Source organism: Haliotis cracherodii, unplaced genomic scaffold, assembly GCF_022045235.1.
Source record: "Haliotis cracherodii isolate W230 unplaced genomic scaffold, xgHalCrac1.p SCAF_1, whole genome shotgun sequence".
Classification (NCBI taxonomy): Eukaryota; Metazoa; Mollusca; class Gastropoda; order Lepetellida; family Haliotidae; genus Haliotis; species Haliotis cracherodii.
Genome location: NW_027266264.1, coordinates 38467602 through 38495048, shown reverse-complemented (window position 1 = coordinate 38495048; position 27447 = coordinate 38467602). Strand labels below are relative to the sequence as shown.

The following is a 27447-nucleotide window of genomic DNA, read 5'->3' as shown; positions in this document are numbered from 1 at the left end:
TCTCCGTTCCCAATCCACTGCTATACTTGCAAGTAGACCCGCATACCATACAGCTGCTGTTGAGGTTGGAAGAAGGACTTCTGCTTTGTTGTACTACTGCTGACCTTCTGCTGGAATCCAGAAAATCCAACCTATCATCAGGTTTGCCTTTGTACAAGGGAACGAGTGTGCTTTCTCGCCTGCAGCTATAATATCTGCAGTGGTGCTGTTTGGATTTCCAAATCTCTCAGCTTGCTCCTGAAAGAACTTGTTAGAGTGAATCAGGTTTAGTGCAACATCTTGGCTGCTTCTTTGCACCATAGCGAGGTTTGGGTCTAAGGAACAAATGTGTTGCAGGGAGCTCAGAGTGGAAGCAGAGCAGAACAAGGATATCTGTGTCATCTGCGACAACAACCATTGGCTTTCTTGTCTTAGCAGTGTCAGTGGCAGTCTGAGCAATTGGTAGATCAGCATCTACCCCAGCATGGTCTGTGCGACATCCATTAAGAAAGTCCTGCTTCTTTCCATTGAAGACCATAGACCCTGAGAAATGTACAGAGGCTCCAACACGTGATCCTGCTCTTCGCTGTTGCGTTGTACCCTTGTTGCTTGGAGCGCTGAGATAACCATCAAATACCACGACTGGCTTACCATAGTGTCTATTCATATAATTCACATACTGCTAACATATCTCATCTTTTGACCCTCGGCTCCATATGATTCTGTGAAGCAAACTCCTCCATCTAGGACATACTGCACATCTCCAGGCGGTATGGACATTCTTGAGGCATCAGACTCCAAATTGCATCAATAAGTTGAACCTTTTTTGCTGGGCGTGGAGTGCACTTATTCTGGAATGGCGCCGGTGCATAACTACATGCTTATATTGGAATACTTCTGATAGGCTGTTTTGACGTGTTCCAATGTTATAAGTCTCTGAAGGAGCAGCTGGAGAGCTATTTGAACCATTTCCTATTTTGTTTTTACTGCACAACTATCAGACAAGGTGCCAGCTTGATCCTTCCTCCTGAATGTAAATTCTGCAACACGTTTTCAAAGATCTTTTCTCCCACCTGTCTTGCAGAATCCACATCGGCAGTGTCATCAGCTGTTACACCAATCACAATACTGTGCAGCGTTGGATTCTCAACAAAGGGATTTCTTGGTGTTAAGACGTTCAGGAGCCATCTTGCCTCGGACACACCCTTCTTCTGTCTTGATGTCTTTCTGTTTTCTGTCTTCTGTTTTTTGCTCTGGTCCCTCATCATGCTGCTCACTGGTCATGTACTTTACCGATGTGATCTCCTGCATTGTCAAGTTGACCTCAGAACAGGCATATTTGATAGTTGAACAGCCACACTAAGGCCACCAGTAGTACTTCTCATCAGTACCTGTAAATATTTAGAGAGCCCCTCCCAGTATCTATCTGACCTTCTACCTACGTGGAAGCCATTTTGGAAGTGCTGATAAATTTCTTTTTGCTATTTCTCAAGGTTTTCCATCTTGCTCAAGCAGATGTGAACAGGTTTCGTTAAGTTTGGATAGCCTGCTGCTGCCAGATACGGTAACATATCTTGCATTGACTTCAGATGTAGTTTTCAATTACCAATCCGTTCAGCTTCGATGAACTGTTGGAGGATGCCTACCATGTCTATATACTGCAGCCACATAATAGCAGTGCTGCTTTCAGTTGTTGCTTAAAGTCTTGCAGCACCTGAGAATCCTGTAAACTCTCGATCGTAATAGACCCAGCCATCAAGTCATTATCGAGTTTACCAGCAGCTATCGGGATATCTGGCATTAGTGCATAAGTTCACCTGCAACATCTTCAGTTTCACGTGAAGAATCCGAGGTAGTTCCTTCTTGTTCAGCAAACGCTACAGAATCACCTATGGGCATTTGCAGCACGTTCTGCGCCTTACTACTACCTTCTTCGGATTCTTGATCTGTCGTGCCATCTTCTTGATCACTGTCCTGATGAACAATACCATCTGGCATTGACACATTGGATGCCTCAGTGGTAATTTGCACAGAATCCAGATCACTTTCACCCGGCGCTTCTGCTGCAGATGTATATGTGCTTTCGGTACCTTTCTGGGCTGTTGTAACACACAGAGGTTGAATGCTTAATGCATGAGATACTAGCATAGTATGAAAGGCTCCAACTATAAGTAAGTGTGCACGTACAGCTCTAGAAATTGCTTTACCTCTTCATATGTGCTCGATTGTGTTGCTTGCATATATGCCCTCTAGCAATTCTTTCAGACCTGAGTCTACCATAAGATGCTCTATGGCACCCACAAAGCTCATTTCTGTGTGAAAGCCACCCATTCTAGGTACAATGTCCTTTATCTCGCTGTTCTTGGAGACATTTTCTTGAATTATCAGAGCTTTCCAATAACAAGGGTTGATCAAATGTTAGAATTGTTGTGACATTGTACTGCCTGGCGTGTGAAGTAACAAACAGCAGCGTTGAGTACAGACAGGTCATGTCAGTTGGGTCCATGTCAATCATCGGCAGAAATTGTATGGAAAATGATTTCCCCGGATGCTCACCTGCATCACCCCTGACCAGAGAGGAAGAGGTGATTGGAGAGGCAAAGCTTCACATGCATCCTCAGCAAGATGATCTTGTAACTTTCCATGTCATAGTGACTGCAGACCATCACATTCAGGCACAAATTGCTTGATCTCAATGCGACTATGGTCGCCATTTTTAATTTATGCAGATTTGTCATGAAGAAATTATTCAATAATGAAAATATTGTTATAATTACATTCCTTGGCCAAATAACCTTGGTATAGACACCGGAATTAGGTCTCAGATCCCAGACTCAGATCCCGAGATATAGTCAAAAAGGGGTTTCAAAATGTCCGCTATTTTGAATTTATGCAAATGAGGCACTATGAAATGAGTCAGTAATGTAAATAATGTTATAATCAAATTCCTTGACCCCCAAAACATGGGTGTAGACATCAGAATTAAGTCTCTACCTATCCTAGGTCCCGAGATATCGCCCAAACCAGGCACAATTAGTTTGAATGGCGGCCATTTTGAATATAGGCACTGTTCCACTCCTCCGATTTCGGTAAACTTTTGATATGTTGTTAAGTGAGCAATTCCATGTTATATGCAGGTAAAATGGTTTCTGTTGCAATTTGTTTTGGGCTGACCCCCTTTTGTCATATTTTGACTGGACTATACATAGCCTGACTGGTCTACTGTGTGTCATGAACTATTCACTGAAGTTTGCATTTGGTAATAGCAATTAGTATTATTAACATACTTTTACGATAAGAATCTAACAACGTGTTGGTTTTGTTGAAAATATTGAATTACCTGTTTTACTCATTCTTATTGTAACTTAACTTAAAGTATGTGTGCGACATTTCTTTGCAATATATACATCCGAATATAGTTCACAACGTAACATCAGGTTATCAAAGGGAAAAAATAATCTTGTGAAGTTGATAAACTTGTTTAACACGGACACCATCTTCCCGAGGCAAGTGAGTTAACTGACTATAAAAGTCCAGTTTCCACCCTTGCCGAACTAGGCTGGTATTATGGAGTTACAATTTGGCTGGGCTAACGAGTCTATGCATAGTCACCGCCAACTCTTTTCATGTTTTTAATCAAGGTGCTCACGTGATTTGATGCATTTCGCGATGTTAGACCCGTTTTATCACAATGTAGATCTTGATTATCGAGCAGATCGTCCTCACTTGGCGCCGCCATTTTGTTTGAAGCAAATGCGAGTGATACGAGAGGTGGAATCTGATTGGTCCATAGGAGAGGCTTAGAAGGGACATAACTGGTTATAGCCACTGGTGGCGCTACGATCGAGCCCAGGAATTCCAGCCAGTGAACTCTCTTGCCTCGGGAAGATGCACGGATACAGGCTTCAATTTCTTCAGACATTTAACAGGTAAAGGTTGGCATTCCTTCGCACTTCTCGCCACATGGACCAACCTTAACAATCATCCCACAAGACTTTAGTCATTAAACACATTAACGCGAGGCTTGCAGTAAACTTGGCGTTCGCCATAAGGCGTTGTAGCAATATATGTGTGCATAGAACATACACTCTCCAAAAACAGTAGTGGATCACGAAAGATGTATGGCCTGTAACCAGGTGTAAATCAGCTTGGAAAAATTACTGCCAGTGAGAAGTCCTAAAGCCCCCAACACAACCGGAACATTTTGTATCAGTGAAGATATGGGTGATGGCGTGTGGTGGTATGCTTGATGGTACAAATGATGGTGTGTGGCAGTATGATTGAAGGTACGGATGAAAGCGTGTGGCGGTATTATTGAAGGTACGGATAATGACGTGTGGTGGTATGATTGAAGGTAGGGGTGAAGGCAATTGGCGGTATGATTGAAGGTATGAACATGACGTGTGGTGGTATGAATGAAGGTAGGGGTTAAGGCATTTGGCAGTATGATTGAAGGTAGGGGTGACGGCATTTGGCGGTATGGTTGAAGGTATGGATAATGACGTGTGGTGGTATGATTGAAGGTAGGGGTGATGGCATTTGGCGGTATGGTTGAAGGTATGGATAATGACGTGTGGTGGTATGATTGAAGGTAGGGGTGATGGCATTTGGCGGTATGGTTGAAGGTATGGATATTGACGTGTGGTGGTATGATTGAAGGTAGGGGTGAAGGCATTTGGCAGTATGGTTGAAGGTAGGGGTGAAGGCATTTGGCAGTATGGTTGAAGGTAGGGGTGAAGGCATTTGGCGGTATGGTTGAAGGTATGGATAATGACGTGTGGTGGTATGATTGAAGGTAGGGGTGATGGCATTTGGCGGTATGGTTGAAGGTATGGATATTGACGTGTGGTGGTATGATTGAAGGTAGGGGTGAAGGCATTTGGCAGTATGGTTGAAGGTAGGGGTGAAGGCATTTGGCGGTATGGTTGAAGGTATGGATAATGACGTGTGGTGGTATGATTGAAGGTAGGGGTGATGCCATTTGGCGGCATGGTTGAAGGTATGGATAATGATGTGTGGTGGTATGATTGAATGTATGAACATGACGTGTGGTGGTATGATTGAAGGTAGGGATGATAATGTGTGGGAGTACAACGAATTGCTAGAGAATCAATGATGGCGTGTGATGGTATCAATGGAAGTACTAACAGTGGGTTGCAGAGGTATTGATGATATTACGCATCACACAAGTAATTGTATGGATGGACTGAAAAATGACCGAATAAGGTGACAATGTACATGTATGTCTACGGGTATGACGGATATTCCTTTTTATGTCTCACCTTGTACAATGTGGAGGTTAATCAGCAGTTCCCCTGAAATAGCAAGGACGGAGACAAGTGTCAGAGTGATGACGCAGCTCTCAATATGGACGCTGTACAATCCCTCCCGGAGCCGAGCCATGCATCCACCCCTGCAATAAATCAGAAAATATTTTGGTTTGATACGAAGATGAATGTACCGAACAGCTGGACATTAACTCGACATATTTATAATATAAAAGAAATGGGCTTCTCATATTGTACCCATTTGTGGAATCGAACGAACGTACGAGGGGATATCAAGAGGTTTTGAGCCTCACACAGAAAAAGTAAAAGAATTGGATTGTTACTACTTTATCTTTCAACATAGTCCCCTCCCAACTCCACACACTTGTTCCACCTAGTTTGCCAGTCACTGATGCCCGATCGGTAGAAGTCAACATTCTGTTCCCCTAACCAACCCTCCACAGCAGCAGTTAGCTCATCGTCATCTTCAAATCTCCGGCCCCGGAGGTGTTTTTTCAGCCTGGGAAAGAGGTGGAAGTCACTGGGGGCTAGGTCTGGAGAAAAGGGTGGGTGAGGGAGGAGTTCGTAGCCACATTCTTGCACAGCTGTGATTGCAACACGGCTCGTGTGGACTGGTGCGTTGTCCTGATGAAGCAGAATCCCACAACGGATTTGTCCACGGCGTTTCACCTTGATGGATTAGCGCACCTCCTTCAATAACTTGGCGTAATACCCCCTATTCATTGTGGTGCCATGGTGCAGGTAGTCGATGGGAATCACTCCTTTGCTGTCCCAGAAGATGTCATCATAACCTTCTTGGTGGATCTGGTGGCTTTGAACTTCTTTGTCTTTGGAGAAGTGGCGTGTTTCCATTCCATCGACTCCTGTTTGCTCTCCGGATCATAATGATAAACGCAGGTTTCATCACTGTTTATAATCCTAAAATGACAATCATCTGGGTTGGTGTTGTACCGAGTTAGTAAGGCTCCACTGATGGTGACCCTTGATAGCTTTATGTCATCTGTAACCATTCTCGGGACCCATCTGGCACACACTTTGGACGTGTTGAGTTTGCCATGAATTATGTTATGTATGGATCCATATGATAGGCCTGTTGTTTCTTCTAGCTCACGGAGAGTAATACGGCGGTTTTCCATCACCAGTTTGTGTACAGTGTCAATGTTTTCAGGGCTGGTACTGGTTGATGGCCGTCCGGACCGGGCATCATCTTGTAAGTTCTCTCTGCCACGCTGAGATTCCTTCACCCACCGTTTGATAGTTGCAGACGATGGAGAAGACTCTCCATAAACTGCAGTCAATCGCTCTTCCATCTGTTTTGCAGATTGACCCTCTAGGACAAGGAACTTTTTCACCGCTCTGTAGTCAGATTTGTCCATTTTGCCAATTCACTAGGGGTAGGTATTTTCCACGAAGTGTTGTGACAAAATAATTGCAGCCAGCAATATGTTTCTACATAGCCTGAGTAGCTAAGACATTCATGTACATCAGGTGTAGCGCATTGTACCATTCGACCAGGAATACTGTGTGAGGCTCAAAACTTTTTGATATCCCTCGTATTAACCACTAGGCTACCATAACCGCCCCTGGTTATGTTATATACATGTTATATAAAAAACCTGAAATGTAATATACTTTACATACTTTTAAAACGTGTGAAAAAAATTAGAGGAACAATTACGACGTGGGTTGTAGCAACGTCTGGTCTTAGCTAGAGGTCTGAATACTTATTTACCAAAAACATTCGGTGCCCCAAATTCTTAAAATCATTTCTTAATTTGTAAAGTGATCTTAAAAGACTGTCGGTAGGGGGGAATGAAAAGAAAGAAATGAAAGAAAACAAGTTAATGAATGACAGCGAAAGGGTAGCTTCCCTTTCCTTTCTGACTTCATGATGATCATTGGAGGCACGGCGGCAAGACACTAACTTCTTAAAGTTTTAATTGAAACGACATTTGTGACATTTATTTATCAATGGACTAGTACAAAAATAAGTGTATATGCATTTTATGAAACACTAATACAAGCTAAGATGTCACTGTGTGATCGTAACTGCTTACAGAAATACAGCTTAAGGGGACTGCATACTACGCTTTACTCACAGACCTGCATCACAACACGACACGACATGATTGCAGACTGTGTCGATGTGTTTTCAATGTCACAAGTCATCAAATCTACTATATTAGACTCTGCCCTCTCCGGTTCAAGTGGGTTGTCATCAGCTGACATCAACTGGCTACACCCTCCTACTTCCCGGTGTTGTGGCCGCCGAGATAAAGTAGGATATAGGAGACGACATGGGTTACATTGTACAACTAAGCTGTAGAATGCAAGAATATACATACTGATTTTAATGTCTGTATCGTATTAATACAAATACACTTTCCAGTAGCAGACTTTTATTTATTACAAGTTTTATACTATCTTCCACGTTCCTTGTCAAACACATTGCCTTAGTTCATGCGTAGGTAAGGATGTCCCTGATCTTAGGATCGTAGTTCAAATCCCAGATTGGCCATGAATATGATTCTTGATAACTCAGTACCATACCATGTTCTTTGTAAACGTGTAAGACATGACTTGAAACAAATGTGATAGGACTGCCAATTGACCCGTGCTTCGCCCCTTCTATAGAAGATATATTGTTCAAATTAGTGCGCTCATTCACAAACATCTTATCGTGCTGAACCTTCACTATTCGTGCCTCTACACCTGCATATCTACTCACCACATTCTCTGGCTTGCACATCTTTCATATTCACTCATGGCCTTTTAGCCGCCTATCGTGGTTACAACGCTTGTAACATGGGCGTGCACAGCACATGTTTAGTACCAATGCTGTAACTCAACCTCTATGAAACAACTGACAGGCTCAACTTCAACTACTTTCCGGGTAAGGCGTTATCTTTCGGAGAAGCTGTTTTGACTTTAAGCAGGCAGAAATCTGTATACAATGCGTCTAACGCCGGTTGTGTGTGGATAAGATTAGCACTGCCGAGTCTGGGCCGACTTCAACTGTTAACTCGTGGACAGACGTTTACTATAGCATGCTATGGATATCAAACGACTCACATTCCTAATGACTGGTTGTTAATGCATCTGGAATGTAAAATCCGTTTAGGATACTAAATGAAATATAACATACATAATTAAATAAATGATTCAATGATTATCTAAATTTATATGTAAATTGAGATCGATATAGATCTTCAAATGGTCAGTGACGAGTGGACTGAATGGGTAATATTCCAGCAATATGTTGATCGCCTGTAAATCACAATACCGTGACTGATATTATGAGCAACGTCCCACGCCTTTAGGGTACCCTGACACAAAAACCACCAAGCCACTGAACTTACCACACGATCCATTCTGTCGCCTCTTACAAGCATAGGCTGCTACAGGGGATGGGTATTGGAGGTTTAAAGTTTATCACAATATTTTGCTATGCACAAGACCGTATTGAGATATATTGTATAATTATAAATTTTGAATTCAGCCGCAATCTGATGCATAAAGGTATGAATTGAAGTTCAATAATGGAACAAAACAAGATGCTGGTACAACATGGTGTTTACTCAGTGAAGGCATTTGGCAAGAAAATAACATTAAAATCTCGCTATCTGACATCACCCGATATATCGAGCATAAAAAATGATATTCAGATACATATGTTGGAAAGAATGAATCTCAATTTATCGATATACCGATAATACTGCACACCCTTGGCTGCTTGTTATCTATTTTAACAAAAAAATCCCCACAGCTTGAGTGTGCCAGTGAAAGGATGAAAACACAATAGTGTAGCTCACATGGAAAACTATGTCGTAAACAGTTGATATTGTTTAAAAGAAAAAGGAAACTTAAACGCATTTTCTGTCATCATTGATATTCAAATATTTTCTGCATGGATATTAAGAACTAAAAACTAACACCAACATCTAATGATTTAAACAAAGCATAATATCATCAGAAGTAGAATCATCCACGCCAAAGTTCAGCTTCTTCCAGAGTTTACAGAGACAAACGTGCAGTTTGAGAGCATGCAATGGCACGATCACCAAAAGATCAAACGTTAAAATATTAAAAACGAACGAAACATTTGTTGTGAATCCCACAATTAGAACACTTTACACCATATTTCATTACATTTTGTACAAAAATCGTCGACAATGGGCATGAACAAAACTTGTCAACACATTCAGGTAATATCATTGGTAGGACCAATCATGTTAAGTTCCAGGTTCATTGGTGCAGGGGTTTCTGGGGTGAGGAAATGCAAGGAAACGTATTGTTAGAGAATATAGGAGCGTGGTCAATGTACAAAGGCCATCGTAAAAAAATAACATACACGTTGAGCCCCAATACTAAGTATGGTAATTACACATGTACCAGAAAGCCAAATAGGCTTTCAATATGGATGTTGAACATCGAATTAACACCCCTTGACCACATGTGGGTGTTGTTATCATTGGTGGGAACAAGTATGTGAAGTTTCAGCTTCATTGGACCAATAGTTTTTTGGGGGAATATATATAAGGACAAAGTTTTGTTTCGATTTTTTTATCACTGTCTTAAGTAAACAGAACTAACCTAAAGAGCTGCCATGCTAGATTATGACACAATAACATTACATATATATATATAAATCTATAATCACACTGTTTGAAACTCACATCTACTTTAGCGCATGTGTTATCATTACCGTGTACCCATAGCGCATCAGACAATACCTCCAAGTGTATTATTTTGTCCTTACAAACTGCCTAGAGTCAGCCTTTACGACAAAATTCACACATTTACTAAATAAGTCTAAATGCATGTGTTAATGACCTAACTTACTCTGCTCATAACTATCAGCGAGAAACAGGGCTATTAGGTACTGGAGAATGATGTACCTCCTATTCCGGATATATCTGACCTGGCCTGGTACACATGATATGGGCATCAAACGTTAAGAAATTGTTTGTTAATATCTATTTTAGTTAACCCAAATAGTCTGTCGCAACAGATATAGATCAACGACGAAACGTGATTACATGACATCCATTTGTTGCAGCACCTGTTACTGATCAGTGTATACGTTCCATGAATGTAGTTCATGATGATCATCGCTGTGAATCCAGCGTTTTACAAACATGTGCTCCACGGTAAATGAGGGTGTTGGATCCCAGCGCTGTGCACAAATGTGTTACACGATGAATGTGGATGTTGTATGGTCTGTTTAATCAACAGTTGTACATCGTGGTATATCAGTCAGTTCCATGATGTGTGTTGGAACTTTGAGGAACATCAATGTGTTTAACGACGACTAAACAATAGGTACATATACGGGACTATAAATGAAAGGTAATGCTCATATGTCACTGTATCAAAACTGGGATATATTTTAACCTAGTTTTCCACAAACGCAACCAACAAAGAAGTAAAAGCATAAATCACCCCTCTCAAAATGCGCAGGTCAGCGAAATCGTACGACTCGAAGATACAAGATGGTCAATGGAGTAAGTATGCACGATATTACGCCTGACATGGTGCAATCAAACACTTCAAGCCTCATCTGAAATCTGTTTTAACTGAGATCTATCATGTTTCATATAATGAATACAGGATATGTCTGTAGTCATAGGGTATACAGTGTACACCCGCCAGGCAAACAAATTACCTATACAATCAGTAAGTTATGTTAGTCCAAAGGAGAGAGGGTGTGCACTATTGGACATAAAAAAAACCTGTGTATTCGCCACAGGAGTATATATGCAGGTTCAAGTAATTGCGCAGCATTAAATGACAGTGTTATAGTAATGACGTTAAAGGAAATTGTCAATGTACGCAGTTCATATGACGCGAATCAAGGCTTGTCTGATACTGATCAAGGATCTCACTTTCCTAATATTCTATATTCGTTCTTCTGAAACTTTTTCATTCTCAAGAATCGGTTTGGAATCATGTAGATAAAGCTGAATGCTGATGATTCTCACACCATAGACATGCACACATTAGTAACAGGGGGAATACATACAATCTAACTGTTACTGAAACGCTTTAATTTTATTGTGTGTAGAATTTTCTAAACTGTTTTACAAGTTGTTGTTGGAGTCCATTTGTATGTGTCATACACCGGTATTCAAGTGTGACACCGTACCACCTGGTGCCTTCTCAGTACCTAGGATACACAATGACAATGTGTATCTTATTCAGCCATGAGAGCAAGCGTTTACGTGTCGAAACAACTAAACAAGCAGTATCAAGTATCATCTGACATTATTCGAAATCACAGTAAGACATATACGTACGTTCTTTTGACAATAAGCAAAAACCTGAAGTTAATGTATGTTATAGAATAGAATACCTTGTTCGCGAGATATCCCTTCTTAATTATCATAAATATATGCGTTATCTTTGAACGGAAAATTTGGAAATGTAACTAATGATAAGATAACATGAATGATCAACTTGTATATTGAAATGTAGCGACGTTTTTATGTTTCGACACTTCAACATCGAAACGTCGCCACGATTGTAGTAAAGAAGTTGCTAATCCATATCATCGTTGCATTAGGTAGAAAGGAAGTCAAAAACACACTGCCCACTCCTACTCAAGTCGATCACCTCATGTACCTTAATGTGGGACCTGCAGGCTCTCTAAATTAATTGTCTGTTATGAAGGTGAAGGTATCTCATGTAGACGACAGGGCACCCCGAGGATGAAATTATTCATATGAACCACTCTATCCATAAGCTTACACACGAACCGGCACTTCAGTAATATGGGTCTATATGTTAGTCTTAACGTAGCTGTATCTGGCCATGTTCCCAGAGGTTCCAACACCTTGCACCCACATACTGTGTTTGTTACAGACGGGTCGGACACACTCACATGTGTCATCTTACCTTTCTTTCCTTGCATCAACTACTGTAATATCCAAAGATTGAAATTTTCCCATTCTGAAGACCATTCAGCTGGCCTTCTCCATCCATTCGACCAATCACCTGATACCGCTTCCGGGTACTTATACAAATCTCAGTATCTGTTTACCTTATACATCTACAGCACCTGCTTTAGTGCGTCCGACCCACATTAGGCATCCATAGTTACGACTGGTGCTCAACAATGAAACTGGCTGACCAATCGATTCCGAAAGTCCTCAGCAACCAGCACCTTGGTAAAGCGTCACGTGACGTATATTGGCCGTCACAAAGAAGCTTCTGTTGGGTTTATGTTCTGTTTTCGTTTAGGTTTTATGCGAAGATTGCACAAAAGTTAAAAACATTATTATACAAGTACATGGGGACAAAAGGGCTTGACCTATCGTTCACCCTATATCATATTCCGCAGCCATCATCGAGAGGAAAACTAATTTACCTTTGTGGAGTGAAAGTCAACAGCGACCTCTAGGTGCGGTAATGCGATATGACATGAGATGATAGTCGAGCTCTGGACAATGATAAGGAGAGACAAGCTTTCATGAGGAATGTATTACTTTAAGTGTTAACTTAAATACGAAAACAATAGACACAATAGTTGACACAAACAGTTGAATTTACACCAAATGCCACGAATGAATATACACAGATTGTTACCTGCATCAGCTGGATATGTAGTTAAATCATGTCATATGGTTGAATACAAAATGGCATTTGACGTATATACAAACACATATACTTATCATGTGTCTACCCTTAGTTACGACACACGGCCTAATCATCAGATGACTTTTATTACCTGAATAGATACGAAACACGGTCCTCTGGGAACAGACACATCATAGCTGATCAAAATGTAAACAAGCTTATGATAGAGGAAAAGTACAGTAAAAGGCAAAACCCCTGTTAACTGTTAAACACGAATGTATAGAACTGCAATATTTAATTAATGTTCACTATCATCGATCGTTTTGTGGCCGGGTACAGAGCTGTCCTCAACACCCTATCGACCTTTGTTCAGCTGTACAACTTACTGCACGAGCACAAGGTGCCCAGCGTGCCACACGTATGTCAGGTCACTATGATTCACGACATATATATCGTACAATAACACTCTCAGAAGCGTGCTTCCGTCTACAATATGTATGGGCGATCACGCCTCTCTAGACCCCGCGTATATTGACACTTTTGACAATGATTCCCTACATGTCATTTCGCCTACAGAAATGTTTCTTCGGGGCCATTTCGGTTACATCTGATGACATTGTTATACCTCAACGAAGGTAAACGTCGGCAACAATGAGAAAATGAATATTGTGCTGAACACAAACTGCAATCACTAAAACAACTTAATGGACTATTTTAGCTTGTATGAAATAGTCAACATTTTTTTCAAATAACAAACCTAAGGTGTGTATATTGTCTGAGTAGAAATGACACAAAGATGACTAGGGTGGCGAAATATGAATCTTACGTCACCAAAATAACAACCTAATGTAAGAACATTACGTCCTGTGATACAGCTATCTGTGGGAATCAGCCCTACACAAACATATACAAGTAGCAGTATTACTGTGTCAAATATATAGAAATGATCCGTTCCCAAATGGCTACCATTGGACAAATACGAAATAGCAAATATGAAATAAATAAGTAAAGAATGGTCTTGAATAATTCTACAATTCTTTCCACAATTGACGTCGAAAGTTGGTAAAGTAGATTTGAAAAAGAGACGTCAATTTATTTCTCTAAAGATTACAATTCATAAAATTTATACACCTTGCACAGTAATTGAATAGATGGAGAAATTTAAATCAAAATAAAATATTACCTGAAGGAGACTATTATCCATAGTACGATAGTTTTAAATCTCATCGGGCTGTAGATGTGGTGTGCCATGGCTGTCTATGGAGCCAAATGAGCTATTACGAGGACCGCATAACCTTTTAACAAACGTTGCAGCAACTTGTACAATTCAGGACCTTAGCTTAGAGGCCGATGCATAATCCAGCGATATTAAAAGCTTTAAACCTGGTAGAATAATGAACCACTGCCAAACGGTTTCCGGTGGCCGCTTCTGATGGCGTTAGTCTTCCGGGTAGTCTCGAGCCAATATAAACAAGTGAGTTTGTCTGCACTTCAAAGCTGTTGTTATTCTATGATTGCGTGTAACATGTCTCCACAGAAGATAATTTGAAATCTGATAGATAACAGATTGCTTGTCGATAAACACGTATTTGGAATGTACAAACGAACACCAATATGCCCGTACGAGACGCCACTGGTGATTTTGTTAGTCTGTACGTTTATAGCGCCACAAAAGAAGGAATTACTCTTAAATCTAAGAAAATGAAGATAACTATACTTATAAAATAATATAGCATTTTGACATTAATCTGAATGTGTTCATGCTGAAGACACAATGGTGAAAGGATTATAACGAGTAAATTGATACCAGTGAACACAATAAGTATAAAATGTATTACTTCGCAACCTTATCGGTTAGTAAAAGGGATTTACTCTTATGGTTTACTCATCATATACATGACTCAGATATAGCTGTTCATAAACACTATTTATGGCAAAGGATCCAACGTACATGAACATTAAATAAAACTGAATGGTATACATTCACGAGCGTCATGCTACGTCATGTATAATATAAGGCTTTAGGTATCAAACTGAGAATACCAAGTGTGCTACACATACATTTAGAAAAGCATTGTGGACTATATGTACAGAAATACACATATGGATAAAAAAACAACAATGAGAACATGTTCAGTGCCTTAATGCATCTGCACCACTGGTCATGGGCTAGTCACATTTCTTTGTGTGGTAATTCAAAAAATAGGTCCACCCCCCCCCCCATCATCCCCCACCCCAACCACACACACACACCACACACCCCACTCCCAAAGGATATATTCTTCCAAATGATATTGGATATTCTCAACAATAGATTCTTTGTCCACGTGAATCAGACAAAGAACATATATCATTAACTATAGACACAGACAATTAATGATTCAATAATTATCGAGGAAGGTAATTAACTTCAAAGCACAGCTATTCAATTCGGAGAATAGAATTGTGTTCTCCATTAATGTGATCTTAATATGTTACTGGTATGCACAAGCGCCTCAATGCAGGACATGCATGTACACAATGGCTATTGTTTCAAAGCATATCTACCAAATATTTATCCTCAAGTGTGACTCTTCATTCATCAAAGCAAAACCTGCCTTGTTTCTTGACTCTCAATATTTAAAGTGTAAAATGTTGGTGCTTTTTGGAGAAGGCGAATTCGCAGACATTAGCACAAACGGCATCCTATTGGTAACAAACATCACATGAAGCCTTGGCATAAATGACCACATTCAGCTCATGATTTCTAATGTAAAACTTCCCAAAGTAAACAACAAGTACTTGGGCCCCTTGTCGACTGCCTTGGCTTGCACAATCCATGTGGAGAATTGTAAGACAGGTGTTGCAGCGACATGGTGTATGTCAAGGTTGCGAAGCCAGGCCACAGACCCGTGTTGTTTATTCATACAGTCAACACAATCGACATGTTGGTTCAGGGTTTAAGGCTGGAGTTAACTCCTTAATGACATTTTGAAATAGCTTTGAAGTTACATGTACGTGTAGTTTTCTTTGAAGAAATGAAAAGTTACCGTTTCTTTGTCCTTATGTTTGCATTGATGTTACCTTAAAAGACACACACACACACACGCACGCTATCACACACGCACACACACAGGCGCACACACACACGCACACACACACGCACGCTTACACACACACACACACACACACACACACGCACGCACTTTGTCTTTGTTTCACAAATAAAACTTAAAAACGGAAAAATAAAAATCTCCAGATCAATTTTGTTACCGAAGTAATACAAAAATATCTTCCTGCGGTGTTTGGCATTCAAAGTGACAACATAGTTTTTAAGTTTTAGAAATGAAAAGAATACAGTGGGCAACACTTGAGTCCTTGAACAGTATTGGCATGTTATTCCAAACTGTGAAGCTAATATTTGCTTTTCCTTTCAATATAAGGCAACACATGAATAATGTTTGCAAGTACTAATTTGGATTATCATCTCCATGTTTCTATTTCAAGTGCCTATCGCTCTAGGTATCATCAGCTGAAGAATTTGTTTTTGAGATCTTCATCATGATGATAATATTTCACACTCCATCTGAGCGAACTACATAAAGCATTTGCATTTAATGAACGTGACGTATAATTTGACAGTCGATTATATAATCATATATAATCATTCTAACATCACGCGGGGCGGTCGGGTAGCCTAGTGGTTAAAGAGTTCGCTCGTCACGCCGAAGACCCGGGTTCGATTCCCGACATTGGTACAATGTGTGAAGCCCATTTCTGGTGTCCCCCGCCATGATATTGCTGGATTTATTTGCACTGAAACGTGTTTCAAATTTGACCTAAATATTTCACGAATTATAAAGATAAAGATTTAGCAATATTCTAGCAATATAACGGCGGGGGACACCAGAAATGAGCTTCACACATTGAGGTTTCAGTCCTATTCATCCACTCAATATTCTTATTCTCAAACACTGTAGTCAGACTTTCTTACGTGAAATGATGAAGATTTCCTAGGTGGGAGGTTATTAAGTGCAGATGACAAAGGTGATACACGACTACCCTGTGATAGCCACCCTAATACCATTAGGAATGTCCATTGATTCCATAGGAGACAGACTGGTACCACTTGACAAAAGCATGGCCCACATTCCCAGAGGGATCTATTGGTATTACACGGTATTAGCGGCGGTGGTCTTCCTGGTGCATCCTGAAGGAGACATCGTGCTGATACAAAGCTTGATCAGAAAGATGTAGCTATCTCACTCTATTGCGCTACCGATTACCAGTGAAGAAATGTATATACCTTAAACATAAACATGTTGTTTAAGTAATAACTAATATCACAGTCATATATATATAGCTTCGAATTGCATTTTTCTTCCCTCCATCTGGAAGCACAATGGTTGTTTATTGCAAGGTGACGTGGTTATTTCTAACTGCAGTGGGCTTTCCAGTACATAACCATCTTGTTAATGTGTTTCCCATGAGCAATGTATTGTTTTCTAGCATCTGTAAAAACCGTTTCCACACACTAGTTATCGTGCAATTCTTCCACGAGTGTTCCCCTAAGTTATATTGCAGCGGGCTCATACACAAACGTCAGTGACTACCTGCAGGACCAAGTCTTCAGTGTCCGGCGGCACCGGTGTGATTATTGGATATGAAAGTTACAGTTCATGCATACCTAGATGCTGCATGCATGTGTGTACTTACTTATACATTCCAAGCATGATATCCAGTAAGTACCCTAGGGGAACATCACGAATACTGAAACGGGAAATCACATGTCTTATCACAGGAAGACAGTCCGACGAATATATTTACAATATTTCCGCAAATATAACCAAAATGTCACCGTTGAACTCTTGAAAAACCAATAGGTTCTGTGTGTGGTTCGGGGGATAAGAAGGATAAAGCACCATACACTAGCGAAAGAAATTACGTTGTTTGAGAGAGACAGATGCCGCAAATATTAACACAGATGAAAAACGGCCAAAGTTGGCAAATATCTGACTCTTACTCGGTACAATAGCCTGCTATCGTACAACAAGGATGTTTTATCGTTTTTCTTCTGGTTGTCTAATTTGGTTTTGTTGCAAGTATTCTTATCCCATTTCCCATACGAATGCAAGCAATATGTGAATTTGCAGAACACCACTTTGGCAATTGCTTAAGAAACAGCAACACTTAATACGATTTTTTAACAACAAACAGTACCATGAAATGTGACCTTGTTTGTTGTTCTTACGCCATTGGTTCTGTTGATATGGAATAAATCAGCATCACCTTGTTGTGTCGATATCTTGTTGTGTCTAACGCATGTATTTGTGACCGCCCCAAGTCAGGGTGCATGCTGGTCTAAACCATTACACACAAAAGTACTGACATTCTAATGACCACTTATTTCATGGGCTATGCTGACTAAGACATATGCAGTCGACATGGATGTTTTCCTATCTAGCATTAACAAATGGCATTTAAATAACTGAGTACGCATGTCACCTTGGTTACAGGTTAACTGGAATGGCGTGATTGTTTTGAGGTTGCCTGGCAACATTTACAATCCAGGACCTGGGACACATATAATTCTCGAGACAGACATATCTTCCCAAATACGACTATTGATTCACAAGGGCTAACGTCGTCCACAATACTAATGGATATAATGTTCAATAGTGTAGTCATACACATTTCTGAGCCATTACTACAACATGTTTTAACATACCCCCTTTCGGATAGCAATTTATCATCTTTAACACATGTCTGAGACCAACCTCGGAAAACGGGAGATTGATTTATTGATGTAAAAAATTCATTACTGTACCGAAATAAATGTTGAACTTCAAAACTGCAGTGCCGTATTTCGATAGTGTGTGTGCTTAAGTTGATTAACGTAAGTTGATTACTTTGCAATATACACGTACAGCATATGTTACAACCTTGTAAGGTCACATTTTACAATGGCGCTCATTGTTCAATGGTGGCATTAACTGAAAGTCAAAGTCTAAGTAAATCAATGTAATACACATGCGTTAGAGAAATAATGTGTCTGAAAACATTTGTAAATCGTGCCAAGCTTTAGTTTACGGTAACTGGCGGCTGTGAGAAACAAGCATGAAGTAGAGGTTTGAGTTTATACATATTGGGAAACATATTTACACTGAAGTCAAATTTCAACTGTCAGCAGAAAATGATGGATATACCCGCAGTTTTACAGACTGTTTAAGTGAACTTGTCTACTGAAGGAAATAGATCAGATCGTAGCACATTCTAGCTGCTTAAAATCTTCTAAAAACTTCAGATCGAAAACATATTACAGCAACAAAGGACATTTAGCTGCTCGACAGCGGGTACAACTTGATGTCCTTACCTCAACCTCCGTTTCCGAGAAGATCCCATTAAAACATAAGGGCTAAATCTCATCTTGACATTTCACGACTTTACAGACCCACGGCAGTATGGGGACACTGAAAAAACACCTGTGTAACATCACAATCAATATGGACAACAATCTATTAAATATACTTAACTTTCTCACAATTACATGTCACAATCCTCATACTCACAACACCATACATATAATCATAAAGCAATCTGACGTCGTAAACTGCGATGATTCACCAGAGAAGTAAAACAACCAAACCCCTGCACTAACCAGCCTCACGATGAGAGCGGGGAAACCTTTCATTTTGTTGACCTACATACCTTATAAATCAGATCATCCATAAAGACCAACAAGGTATGATAAACTGTTTAAGAGAGAGGAAGTTCTCCGTATAAATGTTTACAGGATAAACAGGCCATACTCGAGAAGCAAATGCTAACAAGTGAGAATGTGACGACCACTTGTGTCAGGACACACCAGGGACAGTGCAACCACATTGCAATTGGCAGTTCCTGCAATTGGTTGTGGGTTTCAGAATTTAGCAGACGACAAACACCTGCCTGAGATTTCGTTACTTATCCTTTTCCTGTTTTAGTCCGAGGGTCATCTCATCGGTGTTAATACTTCCGTGTATACCATTCAACTGAGGATGTTTACTACAGCTTACGTCTCTACAAACAATGGACGCCTTCAGTGTGTAGTAACAGAGGACATAGCTGATCATGAATACCGTGGGGTGTATGTCACAAACATAAACATAACTGTAAGAACAGCAGGATCAGATGGTATGAAACTTAACACTTGAACGATAGTTTAATCTGATCCCCTGTACATCGCCACTCACTCTTCCATATTATTATGCCAGCCTCAGTCTACACAAGAAGCGAAAGCATAACCATCATAGCATGGTTTGCAGATACACCATGTGACGCTGTTGCTGAAAGTATGAAATGTAATAGACATAAAATGTCTGTCTGACAGTTCTGCAGGATAATTTGGCAGTATAAATGTTCAGATAAACCAATGATTAAAATTGTGGTAAAAAGCTATCAACTATGAACTGATTGGCACCCTTTGTGAAACACCACATGGTATCTTCTATGACACCATCATGACCAAGTTAGAGGCTATTCACCTCACGTGACCCTATAGTAGATGAAGACACAGCAAAGCATCGCTTCACGCATGGTTAGGCAAGCTAACAACACACACCCCCCCCCCCCCCCCCCCCCCCCGTTATAACGCTGCCCCGGGCTACGATTGAACTATACCCAGAAAACTGCTGGGTGGCGGAATATGTCGTAATAACGACAGAAATTGCGAAATCATTTCTCCGCTTCAGTTGGTCATTGAGAACTCTTGTATAGATAACAAACGGGGAGATTTAGAGTTTTGTGTCGTTTTCACGAGAGATAAAACGTGTCAACATATATTGTATGAAATGAAAATAATGACAATTGATGGGAAAGTTGTGCATCGACTGCGGATGACTGGTGTCAATGAGAGATATGGACCGTGAAATGGTCAGGGATTCCCGTTTCTGCAGCTGAAAAGGCCGCGATACATATTTCAGTGATAGTCGTCTTGTCAACTGTGTGGCTGTTGATGGAACACCGATTTCTGATCGAACACACCTTGTTGAATAGATTGAATAGATTGCACTTAGACGTTGTAGTATCAATGAAGGTAGGGACAGGGGTTTCAACTTCTTCTTTTTTTCAACAACACAGACAACTTCCATATGAACGACTGATTAGTATGCTTTAAAAAGGAAAGCATGAATCTATGTGTCTCGCACCGGCATGTAAATATATGTAATATCACGTTACACGCACTGTAGAACATGGCACAGATAATGGTTCGACAGTCATTTCTGATCACCACAGGCCATACCTAATCTGCACACATGATCACATCGACAAGTTATCAGCAGATAACCACGTCAATATTTGATATCATCTTTCATCGCCGTTTGTAAGATACCTTCAGTCGCCCTCTGGTCCAGCTATGCATGGAATCCAGTCGTTTGGGACAGTAACAAGCAACATTGTGTCCTCTCTCACGGCAAGAATGCAAGCTACAATAAGGCTTTGTGACAAAATATGTCGCCAGCTGGTCAATATGCCTTTTATGGTATAGCCTAGCATATTGTACGGTGCCCGTCTCCAAATACACTGCCACATTGTACGATTTCAGGATATGACTTATAACAAGAATGCCGACCATCTAGGAAATCCCACATTTGAACTACGTATGTCTCGATAGTCATCTACATAGCACACAACTGAATGCCCAATGGAAACACGTTAGGTCATACACCGTAGCAGAACTAAATAGGTACAAATCTCCAGAGGTCAGTTACCCCACCTTTGTCGAATACAACAAATGTAATGCCTTCTTTCAAACAACAATAGCTCACAAGTGATATCCTCAAATTTAACTTTTTCATCCCCTCATAGTATCAGCTACCTGAGATCTATGGTCTTCTGAATGACCGTACATCAGTGTCCCTGGGGGCCGCTAATGACGCAATTGATACAGGTATGTGTAACATTGTCGTAGTTCTAGGCCAACACGAACCTCAACCTACCAGGCCGTAATTATTTTGAGATTGTGTCTAAAGGAATATATTATCTTATGGTTGTGTTGTGGATTGCATCTTTATGTATATAACAAGGGGTGGTATACAGTACTGTCTGTATATGGCTTAGATTACGCTGTCCCCGGCAATGTTTGTACGTCAGTATGTTTGTTATCCGACCGGGATCAGTCGAGAGTCACTATCCGGTGACAGATGAACTACAACTGATTACACCGTCTAAATTTAAGATCCCTTTCAAACTGCCCTCATTCTGAGATGGAATTAAAGTCACACGTACAGATTACTCCAAACATCTAAGTAAAGTCCTAATATGTGCGCATGTTACAGACGTTAACATTCAACTGCAAACCTTAACTTCACTGAAGGTTCAACATACATTTCACTTCAATGAATACGGTAACGTTATCACTGTGTTCTATGACAGGACTACAATAAGAATATTTTATTGTCATTACAATAATCATTTAACAGTGTGTGAAACTTCATCCCCATGCACATTGTTTAAACGTCAGGCTAGACAAGATCTGGTGTAGGGAAATGACTATGTCATCTGAAACGACCTCGTTGTAATAAACACCGCCCCATTGTGTACTCCATCGAGACTACGATATTGATGTCCCATTGTTAGTGTCATTCACAAACACCACGTGTAATTAGCCACTGGGCCAATGCCATTCTGGCTTTGTCTTTCGTATTACACATAACCAGACCAAGTCATCGATCTAATAAAAGCTGCCCTTTTTATGATGCAACCATCGCGATAGCAGCTGAAAAGTAAAACGCAAAATTGTCAGCAGTCGCGTTGGCCATATTTGGCAATGTCGGTCATGCACACAGAATATCGTTATTAATACATAGTGTTTTAGCTATCAGTGTTCGTATGTCACATCTGTCAGGGCGTGTCTCGCCATGGTACAATGTGATTTAATAAATATCGATTAAATGTCAAATGTTAAAACATTTTTCTATACTGTCGACCTTTTTATCGCATGATATGCCATTATTCACATTAGCAAGCAACGTATAATAATGTTTTAGTGTGTGCACTAAATCATACATTTGTGGAGGAGTTGAGTTATACAGTTTTTGTTCAGCCTTTTTCAACTAATGTTACTGTCCATAAGGACGCACATGTAGCAGCCCCTAGATCTGACAAGTAGGACGCACATGTAGCAGTCCATAGATCTGACAAGTAGGACGCACATGTAGCAGTCCCTAGATCTGACACGTAGGACGCACATGTAGCAGTCCCTAGATCTGACAAGTAGGACGCACATGTAGCAGTCCATAGATCTGACACGTAGGACGCACATGTAGCAGTCCCTAGATCTGACAAGTAGGACGCACATGTAGCAGCCCCTAGATCTGACACGTAGGACGCACATGTAGCAGTCCATAGATCTGACAAGTAGGACGCACATGTAGCAGTCCATAGATCTGACACGTAGGACGCACATGTAGCAGCCCCTAGATCTGACACGTGGGACACACACGTATCAGTCCCTTGATTTGTCACGTAGGATGCACACGGAAGAGCTTAATAACCGAATTAGTAGATGCATGAAATTAAACTACATAAACGCCCTAAACAATATTCCAGACATAAGACGGCTGCCTGTAAAAGAACGGGTCTGGGCCAGCCACACCATTTCCCATTTAGTCGCATCGAGCGACAAGCATAGGTTGACTGATGGGGATTTTTTCAAAACCGGGGGAACAATCTAAACTACGACCAGATATGTATACCTATCGCAGGAGGCCACCCAGTATATGTTCGGACTGTTACATGAGCGGAATGTAAGAAACCCATTAAGGGATACTTAATACCTCATAAATCATCTGACCTCAACTTGACATATACAGCTCGTTTACTTTCAGTCTCCTGTCGTCAAATTCTTTGACTTGTAGTCTTTGAAGCATTGGCTATAAATCGAACGTTGTGATGGTATCGATCAGAAGTAACTACTGAATACACGCAGCATGTGCCATATTTACATGTCAGGCAAATAATGTCTTTCCTTTTCAACAACATTTGAGTTACATGACACATTGATTACGCATTTTATATTTTGCTGTATTTTTATGGAAGGAAATTAGTTACGGTGAGAACACTTTGTAATGTTAATTATATAATGTATGTAAATACTAGCGCAATATAAGTATACAATTACATTAATTAATTTTATTGTTATTAAATAATGTTATTTCTATATCTACGTGTGTCTTTTCTCTCACAACTCTGAGGCTACTGCTTTTTCTGTTGTAAATTTAAATAATATTTCCCATGTATTTATATATTTAAAACATAATGAATGAATGAGTAAAGCAATACACATATTCAATAATATATATTTACAATGAATAAAAGCTAATAAATACAAAAAATAAACTTTCAATCACTTTTACTCAGTTATCCCCACAGATGTGGGTTTAAGTCCAAGATAGATAACGATATCAAGAGGTGTGAAACATTTCTTGTGTGCATCCTAGTGAGAGAAACAACACAGATCCTTACCAGATACTAAGTTTATTACTCCCATTCGGTTTTTAAAAAGTGTCTCAACTAGCCGCATTGTCCCCTTTCTCATGACACATTCAACTGAGGATAAGATTAACTTCCATTCAGTAACAGCTGGTGAAATTGACGTCCACATCTAGTATCCCTGTATACAATCCCCATAACCGCCTTTCATACTCTTCCCCCGGCTCTCTCGTGTGTTCTTCAGCGATAATATTATTACACTGCTGAATCGGCTTGAGTGGGACAGTGGGACAAAAGCTACGGCTCGACCCAAAAGGGATGTAAGCGAGCACCATTTCTTTGCAACATCGATCATACAGGGCTATCTAAAGATAATAAGTGATACTAATGATGCGGCTTTCTACCTTCCATTCCTATTTTTTTAAATAATACATTGGATGCAGTTTTGTGAGCATAAACACAGCTCTACATTCCTAATTGGAGACAGACACGTGGTCCCGGTCGGACTGTGATTCGGAATAGATTAGGCCTCAGTGACAAAGAAAATCGAATTTCGACACGGATGACAAACCTTTTCAATGTATTAGGATATTTTTTTAATTGTCAGCCTCATGTTGGGATAATTACTTTGTAATGTCTGGTGTTTCACATCTGCTTTCATGATGAATCAGGATTTTAGAAGTGATATGTACACCGGATTAATGGTTCAGTCGTGACTCATCATTCTTCAACACATCAAAGAAGAACTATCTATTACACGAGACGAGACGAGACAATCAGGCGATACAAATACAAAAACGTTTGATGAAAAATAAAGATACACCAGCATTTCTACAGAACAAAAGCATTGTATTGTTTCTGCTAATAGTAAGATATCTAAACCACTGTGGATATCTCTGTCAGTTTCTCTTTATGTTTAAATACTTTATGCTTAAGAATCCATGTACAAAATTCATCTAATGACGCCAACGATTATTTTGTCTCATGACACTTGGGGTGATAAAACTCGTCCCACCTTGTCATTGTCACAAATGATTGCAAATTATATAAATAATGACGAACAAAAAGGCTTTCCCGCTGCACCCCACGGTAACTGACAGTTGAATGTGTTTGATCGAACCATTCAAATATTTTGTTGCCGAGCGTTGAACTTTAAGGACAATCGGTTCATAGTTCTCCAACCAGTGTTCTGCCAACCTAGGATGACTGCCGGTGGCAATGAGTGGTGTTCCTACATGGCGGTTGAACCGTATGCCAATCAATTCTTTGTTGCCTTTAAACAAAGTGGTCGGATATCAAACACTGAGGACATTTGGCTTAAGACATTTACTTGTAGATTTGGGTAATATTTGATTTGTCCGAGATAGAAACACTTTGGCTTATGATAGAGAAAATGGTTTTTAAAACTGCGACCCGAGATTACAAAGGACGACTCCCCCCCCCCCCCTTGCGTGCAGGCTCAGTCAGTCGCTCTATCTTTTCAAAACGCACCAGGGTGTGGCCTTTTATAGAACGCCTAATACCTTTTATTTGAAGTCAGTGTCCACATTTTAGCCTTTGAAGGGGCGATCTCCCGTGAAAAGGTTTACTTGGATCAAATCGGCCGGGTTTTATAGAGATGATTTATAGAGATGATTATACTTGTCGAAGAGACATTATTTTTTATAAACTAAAATACAATTCATTCAATATACTGTGAGGAATGTACAGTATCTTTCGTTATGTTTTAGAAATGGTTTTCACTCATCCAAACTTGAGATTTACTGTGAAATTAATATCACAACCTACCGCAACTGTCGTAAAAATGGCAATAGAAAGGTAAGATAGAGAACATAAAATGCAATCAGGCCATTTCATTTATCGCTATCGAAAGCAACATGACGCAAATCGCAGATGTCACATGCTGCTCCGGTCGATAGTACAGACAACAGAACATGGCCTGCCATCACGGATAACTTCAGATCAAAATCAAGACAAGTTTGGATATGCCCCTTGGTTATAATATATCTAGTTAAAACAAAACTAGATACAATATGTATGGCATAAAGAAAAGAACGTACCTCTGTTTATCTGCCATCGCTTGTTGAAACTCCGAGGTTCATGTCACAGGATCATAAGTTGGCGGGGTGACATGAGGAAAGTAGTCCTCAGCACCTCCAAAACAGGTATACAGTTGACAAGTTCATATTGTATCCTAAACGCAGTTTCCCTTCCAAATTAATCCCGATATGAGCTGTGTCCCGCCCTGTCTGCTTCCCGATTCAAATGCAGCAGACGACAAAACTCAATGACTGCCAGCCATCTGCCTACCTGTCAAACCCCGTATCGCATTGTCAAGACGAGTTAGCTCCCTTCGTAAACAAAGCATCGCTCCCTCTTTATAGCGCGTCGTCTTTCGATTGAGCATTTGCTATCAATGCCTCGAAGGCAAAAATATCAAGTCTTTCACTGGCATTGTTTACCATAAGTACGACAGTAATGATTACTTTCGATATCTTAAAGTGGGTCAAGGCAGAAGGTGCAAACTTTTTTAAGATACTGAGTTAATACAGATATCATATAATAGATGGTCTCTGGTTAATTTAATGGATGAGTTGAAACACGTTACAATCTTTATTGTAATCCTTCATATAAGTTGGCGTTGATAAATAGTTGAGAAAACGAATGATCGATAGATTATTCCAATGTCAGCGGATTTATTCATAGCCCTTGCAGCCGTACTGTCGATGTGTCAAAACACAGCATGTGTCACTATGATATATTATGTACTAATACTAGTATACATTACTGTAGACACTATCCCCCGACAAGAGAAATGATTAAACTGTCATACACTTATACAGTTGTACTTCCATAATAAACACAGAAAACTGTTTGTGTCTGGAGCATTGTTTTGACGAATACGAGTGAATGACCCTGTAACTGACGTAACACACAGCGACCGGAATCTATCTTATTATTGATTAAGTCCGACCTCTCGCCACCCGTGCCCCACTCTGAACAGGCGGGCATATCCATAGGGGTGAACGGGTGTGCTATTGTACATTGATCATGACATGAAGCCTAGTCAAACATTCAAGTTTCAGAACATTATACATACATGTCACATCGCATTGGGTCAACACATGTAATTGTGGTTACTTTCCGCGTTGTT

The 27447-nt window shown here is 40.2% G+C and overlaps 1 protein-coding gene across 6 annotated transcripts in view; it reads right to left on the bottom strand.

Annotated features, from left to right (window-relative positions):
• The window catches only part of LOC139464317 (uncharacterized), a 32644-nt gene extending 6035 nt beyond the window's left edge, over positions 1-26609 (bottom strand). The window contains exons 1-4 of one of the 6 annotated variants that reach the window (XM_071245840.1): positions 26354-26609; positions 19195-19291; positions 17538-17591; positions 5262-5392 (exon numbers count right to left, since the gene is read on the bottom strand). In XM_071245840.1, the coding sequence (XP_071101941.1) occupies positions 5262-5392; positions 17538-17591; positions 19195-19247 (238 nt within the window). In that variant the 5' untranslated portion in view covers positions 19248-19291; positions 26354-26609. Of the gene's footprint in view, positions 1-5261; positions 5393-7324; positions 7412-7995; positions 8107-14025; positions 14179-17537; positions 17592-19194; positions 19292-26353 lie in introns of those variants that run through there. The other 5 variants (XM_071245848.1, XM_071245871.1, XM_071245856.1 and 2 more) reach the window with 5 other exon arrangements.
• Between the last annotated feature and the right edge of the window lie 838 nt (positions 26610-27447).